The sequence below is a fragment of the Phoenix dactylifera genome, chromosome 10 (assembly GCF_051530095.1).
Source record: "Phoenix dactylifera cultivar Ajwa chromosome 10, Ajwa_hap1_PhDact_Kaust_v1.1, whole genome shotgun sequence".
Taxonomy (NCBI): domain Eukaryota; kingdom Viridiplantae; phylum Streptophyta; class Magnoliopsida; order Arecales; family Arecaceae; genus Phoenix; species Phoenix dactylifera.
This window is the reverse complement of record NC_143199.1, coordinates 17,891,366-17,898,184: the sequence shown is the minus strand read 5'-3', so window position 1 is coordinate 17,898,184 and position 6,819 is coordinate 17,891,366. Positions and strand designations below refer to the sequence as shown.

Genomic DNA, 6,819 nt, shown 5'->3' with positions numbered 1-6,819 from the left:
GATCACAAACGCCTAATCCAGCATCACGCGTGATCCCAGCAGACGTCCGCTCCTCCCAGCAGTCCGCGTTCTTCACGCGATTCCAGCATCCGTGTTCAATCCCAACGTGCTCCCAAATTCATGCGTCCACCCTTCATCCGAATCAAATCTCCAGCTTCATCCGTGCAGGAGAGAAGGAATGATCCCAAGCGCCCGTCCGCGTTCATCACGGATCCCGCATCCGTCCGTGGGCCAAAGAAGAAGATGGATCTTCTTCCATCCGTGAAGCATTCCTCCCGGCGATCCCGCACCGCGTCCCCCTCTTCCGGCGAGGGCCCCTGCATCGCGTCCCTTCCTAGATCAGCCATCCGTGAAGGAAGCCCTAGCCTGTTCCGCGATCAGCTCAGCCTCCTTCGCACGATCCGCCCGTCCGCGTTCATCACGGATCCCGCATCCGTCCGTGGGCCAAAGAAGAAGATGGATCTTCTTCCATCCGTGAAGCATTCCTCCCGACGATCCCGCACCGTGTCCCCCTCTTCCGGATTCGAGGGCCCCTGCATCGCGTCCCTTCCTAGATCAGCCATCCGTGAAGGAAGCCCCAGCCTGTTCCGCGATCAGCTCAGCCTCCTTCGCACGATTCGCTCGTCCGCGTCACTGCCAGCAGCCCAAGCTCCCGAGTCCGCCTCCTTTGAAGCCGGTGATGCATCCCATGCTTCAAGCCTCCGCGTCTGCAAGCACCGTGATCCAAGCACCCAGCGGCTCATCCGAGATCGGCTCCTCCTTCCGTTTCCAAATCCCAGCCCCCAAGTAATCGGATCCCCATCGATCAAGCATCCGTTACCCCTCCATCAAGGGATTCGTCGCTGTCCATCAGGGGGTGGGCGACCTATTTAAGGAGAGGAGGAGGGGAGGAGCTGGGAGGGTGGTGGCCGGCGGGTCCAAAGGAGAAGAAGAAGCTCGGCTGGTTCAAGAAGGAACAGGGGAGAGGGATTGTTGTGAAGGAAATGCTCTGTTTTCTCTTTTGAAAACAGAGCATGTTCTAATATTTTCTTTTTCTTTTTGTTTTTTTTAAGAGTTTTATTTTAAGAGCATGTGTTTTGGGGTTTTTAGTTTTATTTATGCTAAAGTTGTAATTTCTGTTGTTTTTAATTTCCGTTCTTCAAATTCTGTAATCTTTCTTTTTTTTTATGCAATATATGAAATTTTCTTTTGTGCAGTTTATGTTCCAGGTTTCAATCTTCTTAGCACTTGCTTTCATCCATTTCAATTCATGCCAAAATTTTCCTTTGAATAGTTAAACATTTCATGAATTTATAAATGCTCTTTGATTTCTAAATACTTGTCTTTTTATTATTTTTAAATAAAGAAAATTCTCCGGTAGACTAGAGAATCCATCAATATCCTCATAATAATGTTTTTCTTTAGTTATTCGAAATTCGATTTTGAATCCGAGTGAACGTTTTAATTTTTATGCAACTCCAATCACCTCCCTGTGGATCGACCTCTTACAACCACTATTCTTCGAGTAGGAAAGGTAAGAGTAAAATTTAAATTAACTTTTGTTTGTCGGTTCTAACAACGATCTGTCTAGCATATTTTTAGGTAGACAGGAATCGAACGAACACAAGGCTATGCTGAAATAAAATTAACATCGAGGACTCAAAAGCAAAAATAACCAAATGATTCAGTCTAAGGCGGTCTAGTGGATCCAACCGTATCACTCCACCACGCTTCTCTTAACCTTGTTCTCAAGGTCGGAAGTCAGAGAAACGATCAAGTATCTCAGTCTCAAACTCCCATGTGGCCTGGTCTACTGCTCTCCTCAGCCACTCCACTAGTATATGGGTTTTCAGTCGTCCATCTACTCGTATTCTGCGCTTCGCCAGCACTTGAACCGGCTCCACTACCTCATCCTCTAGTGGCTCATGTATGATCGGGCCGATAGATGTCTTGGGTCCAAGCCGGGCCCTCAGAAGCGACATGTGGAATACCAGGTAAACTCTCGATGTAGTCGGCAAGTCCAAGCGATACGCCACGGGTCCAATGCGCTCCAAGATTTGAAAGGGCCCGTAGAAACAATGAGAGAGCTTTTGGTTCGCCATAGGCCGCAGTGTCAACTGTTGATATGGCTGTGCCTTGACGTATACCCAGTCGCCCACCTCGTATACTGGATCTCTACTTCCGATCATGTAGCTATTTCATCCTGTTTTGCACAGTCATTATGTGGAACTTTAACCGCCGCAAGGTAGCGTCGCGGTCTAAGAGCTCAAAATCTGCCTCTGTCCGGTTTGCATGTGACAGTGGATCATAGACTCGCAGCGTCGGTGGTACTCGTCCATACACCGCCTCAAAGGGTGTCATCCCTATGGCTGAGTGGAAAGCGGTGTTGTACGAATACTCGACCCAAGGTAAATAAGAAAGCCACTCTCGGGGCCGATCACCAATCATACAGCGCAAGTACTGCTCGATGCAGCGATTTACCACCTCCGTCTGCCCATCGGTCTGAGGGTGGTAAGCCGAGCTCATGGCAAGCTTCGTCCCTTGCTGTTTGAAGTAAGCCTGCAAGAATGCGCTAACAAAAATGCGGTCACGATCAGAAACAATAGTCCGAGGCATACCATGTAATCGAGCAACATCCCGTATGTAGACCTCTGCCACCCGTCGAGCAGAAAATAGATGTGCAAGCGCCGAAAAATGGGCATACTTGCTGAGGCGGTCCACAACGACCATAATCACTGAGTACCCTCAAACTAATGGCAGCCCCTCAATGAAGTCCATCGACACATCCTTCCAAACCTGATCAGGAATCGGTAAAGGCTGAAGTAGACCCGCAGGTCGCAGTGAATCCGCCTTCCCCCTTTGGCACACATCGCATTGCTGTACATAAGCTCTGACCGCTGACTTCATGCCTACCCATGTACAGCTCTGGCTCAGCCTCTTGTAGGTCCTGAAAAATCCCTCGTGTCTAGCAAAAGGAGTATCATGGAAGTGCTGGATAATACCCGCAAGGCTGAATTGGTGGGCACGCGGATCAACCCGTGGTCCAGAATCAACCCATCTCGATCCTCCATCTTGGGGTGACTGCTCGGGTCTGTTGCCAACTCCCTCTGATCTGTACTAGGTCCAGATCCCAGCATGTGGCGGTCCTTAAGTCTGAAATAAAAGGAAAAACCGGCGTAGTCAAAGCCGCCAACTCGCCGGACTCGGGTTGGCGCGATAGTGCATCCGCCACTCAGTTTTCTGCGCCCCTTTTGTACACCATCTCATAGTTGTAGCCGAGAAGCTTCGACACCCACCTCTGCTGGGCTGGAGTATGTATGCGCTGCTCAAAAAAAAATGGAAGGCTCTGCTGATTAGTCCGAACGATGAATCGACGGCTGATAAGGTATGGCCTCCACTTTGTGACTGCATGGATGACCGCCATCATCTCCCTCTCATACGTGGACAACGAGCAGGTCCTAGGGGACAACGCCTTGCTCATGAAAGCAATTGGCCGTCCCTCCTGCATCAAAACAGCACCAATGCCGCCACCGTAAGCATCGCACTCGACTACAAACGGTTTGGCAAAATCGGGTAGCACCAAACTAGGGCTGTCATCATGGCTTTCTTGAGCTTCTCGAATGCTTCCGTCACTGCCTCGGTCCATCTAAACTCGCCCTTTAGCAGCAGCAGGGTCAACGGCGCGGCGATCTTTCCATATCCCTCCACAAACCGGCGGTAATAACCGGTTAGGCCCAAAAATCCTTGCAGCTCCTTTTGGCTCTTGGGCAATGGCCACTCAGTCATGCAATGTATCTTTGCTTGGTCCGCCTCCACACCTGCAGCAGAGATGATATGGCCTAGGTACTCAACCTTCGGCTCGGCCTATAGGTACTTGGATCGCTTCACCTTCAGTTGATTTCTGCGTAGAATTTTCAGCACTTCCTCCAAGTGCTCTACGTGCTCCTGCCATGAACGACTGTAAACCAGCATGTCATCGAAGAATACAAGGACATACCGTCGTAGTAATGGTCTGAATATGTCGTTCATGAGCCCCTGAAACATCGCTGGTGCGTTGGTGAGGTCGAACGGCATCACCCGGAACTCATAATGGCCATCATGTGTCCGAAATGCCGTCTTGTGCACATCTTCGGGCCTGACGCGAATCTGGTGGTATCCGGCATGGAGATCAAGTTTGCTGAAGTAGGCCGCACCAGTAAGCTCATCCAACAGTTCCTCTATGACTGGAATCGGATACCGGTCCTTAACGGTGATCGCGTTAAGTGCCCGGTAGTCGACGCATAATCGCCACGTCCTGTCCTTCTTATGTACCAGCAGCACCGGCGATGAATATGAGCTTCTACTGGGCTGAATGATGCCGCTCTCCAACATCTCTCGTACCATCTTTGAGATCTCCTGCTTCTAAACTTGCGGGTAGCGGTAAGGCCTCACATTCACCGGTTCAGCTCCTGGACGATCGTCGAGATCTCTCGTACCATCTTCGAGATCTCCTCCTTCGTGCTCCCTCTCGGGTGGAAGACCATGAGGCTCCTCAAATAAATCAGCGAACCCCTGTAAGAGAGCAGCCAAATCAGTAGGTATACCTACCTCCGTCGTGGTCTTCGTCGACAGAGGTAAGAGCTGCATCAAGTAGCTACGTGCACCGGGTCCGGGCAAGCCGACTAGGGGCTGAAGTGCGGCCCCTGGGCTAGGCCGAATGCCATCCAATCTAACTCGCCATCCGCTCTGTCTGAAAGTCACCCACATCTCGACGAAGTCGAATGTAACCGAGCCAAGACTCTGTAGCCACTACGTACGAAGGACCAAATTAGCTCCTCGTAATGCCAACGGGTAGAGATCGAGCTTGAATTGGCTGCCCTGGATCGTCAAAGTGATGCCTCGGTATATGCCCTCCGCCCTCAACGTGGTTACGTCACCTAATGCCACATCGAAGCCCACTGTCGACTCTGCTATGAGATCGATCTGTTTGACGAGCCTCTCGTCCAAGAAGTTATAGGTGCTGTCCGTATCTATGAGGATACGCACCACACGTCTTTTGATCATGCTGTCCACGCGTAGCGTTTCGGTGTCGCCGATCTGGAGTAGGCATGCAATGAATCTAAGGTGGCACGTCCTCTTCCTCGGCCTCTAAATCTTGGGGCTCGTCCTTAGCAACCTCATCACCATCTTCAGCCATGGCCTCGTCCTCCAATCCGTCGATCAACATCACCGCTCCGACGGGCCGCGCACACCGGTGTCCCGGTGTAAACTTCTCATCGCAGCGAAAACATAGGCCTTTTGCTCGACATTCCTCCACTTGTGCTGGCATCAAGGTCCTCCCGGGTGGACGCTCAACCCTCTTGACGTCACCTGACAAGCGAAGAGGGGTCCTCGACCTTGTGTTGGCTGCTACAGCCGCCGGCGCTCTCAACTGGCCGATGGAGCCCCCTGCAATTTGGCCAGCCCGGGGGTTGGTCCAGCTGCCCCGTGCCGCTGCTCGAGTGGTCTGATCTTCTCTTCCACCATCAGGGCCAAGGCAAAGGCATCCTCCAGCAATTGTGGCAGCAAAGTCCTCACCTCGGCTTGAATGTCGACGCGAAGTCCTCCAAGGTATACGCTTTTCAGCACGAAGTCGCTCCACCCCACCACTCGGTTGCTGATCCTCACAAACTCCTCTTGAAAGGCTCTAACAGTAGTCTTTTGGGTGACCCTTGATAGCATAGACTGGAAGTCGTCGTACTCGGTAGGGCCAAAATGCCGACAAATTGCTGTAGAAAAATCCTCCCAACCATCAAAAGGTCGGGCTCGGTCGGCAGTTTGAAACCATCGCAGGACGGTCTCTTATAGGTGAAAAGATGAGATCAATACCTTTTGGTCCTCCGCTGTGCCATGGTAGTAAAAGAACCGCTCAGCCTGATACACCCAATCGAGAGGATCGCCGTCTTTAAACTTGGAAAATTTCAGCCTAAGAGTCAGTCCGCAATTTTCTCCCTCTCGATCTCCATTACGGTCCCGATCTCGTTCATATCCTCGGCGTGGGTACTCCTCCACATGCTGGTTCCTCATCTGAAAATTCTGGATGGGATCATCCTCCATATCCGACCCATCGTCGATGCCAATCGGGCTCAGCCCCCGAGCCCTAGCGCGTGCGCCAATCGGTATGAGCTCGGGTCGGGGTCTAGGTCGATCTTCTCCTTGGTCCAGCCGCGTCTCCTCTGGTGGATTGGGAAGGAGAGGCTCGCAAGGAGGGGGTCCCCTCCATCCTGGTCATCCACGGGTAGGGGCCGGAGATTCCACTCGGGTCCGATGCGGAACTTCCCCCGGTGGAGTTTCTTGCCGCTGATTTAGCAATAGTTGCAGCATCATCTCGATATGGTGTTGCGTGGTATCCATCTTCTCCATCAATTGCTGTTGGCTCTGCTGCATAGTTGTTTGATTCCCACGCAAGAACTCTAAGAGACGGTCGGTGGAATCAAGATCGGATCTCAGGTCCGCCGAGGCTGCGGGTGATCGCGAGCCTTCTTGATGTGGGTCGACGCCCTTTGAAGATGCCGCTTCTTGCTGCTTCGAGGTTGTAGAGCAGGTGTTCACCATCTTCCAAGGCCAAGGATTGAACTTCTCTAATACCAAATTGATGCGATCCAATAGAATTCGATCCGTATCTCAAGATTCTTGACTCTTCTTGATTTCTGGGAGGGTGGATCCGACCTGCTTTCAGGAATGATTTCTGAAGATCCGCCCATCAAATCGATCTTAATTTTGGATATGTTGTAGGTATCCTCGTTATCTTTCCAACGATAGGTCGTGGGTCTATAGGGAATGTCGGGATCTCGAGATATCAACCTCCGATTGACGACTGCA

The 6,819-nt window shown here is 51.5% G+C and overlaps 1 protein-coding gene across 1 annotated transcript; it reads right to left on the bottom strand.

Annotated features, from left to right (window-relative positions):
• Window positions 1-1,727: 1,727 nt before the first annotated feature.
• LOC148702273 (uncharacterized) lies at window positions 1,728-2,168 on the bottom strand. The gene has a single exon (XM_088705292.2). It carries the CDS (start codon window positions 2,166-2,168, stop codon window positions 1,728-1,730), a length of 441 nt encoding a protein of 146 aa, XP_088561418.2.
• Between the last annotated feature and the right edge of the window lie 4,651 nt (window positions 2,169-6,819).

Excerpts from the sequence above, each read along its gene's own strand:
- LOC148702273 (XM_088705292.2), bottom strand. The coding sequence starts at position 2,168 with ATGATCGGAAGTAGAGATCCAGTATACGAGGTGGGCGACTGGGTATAC.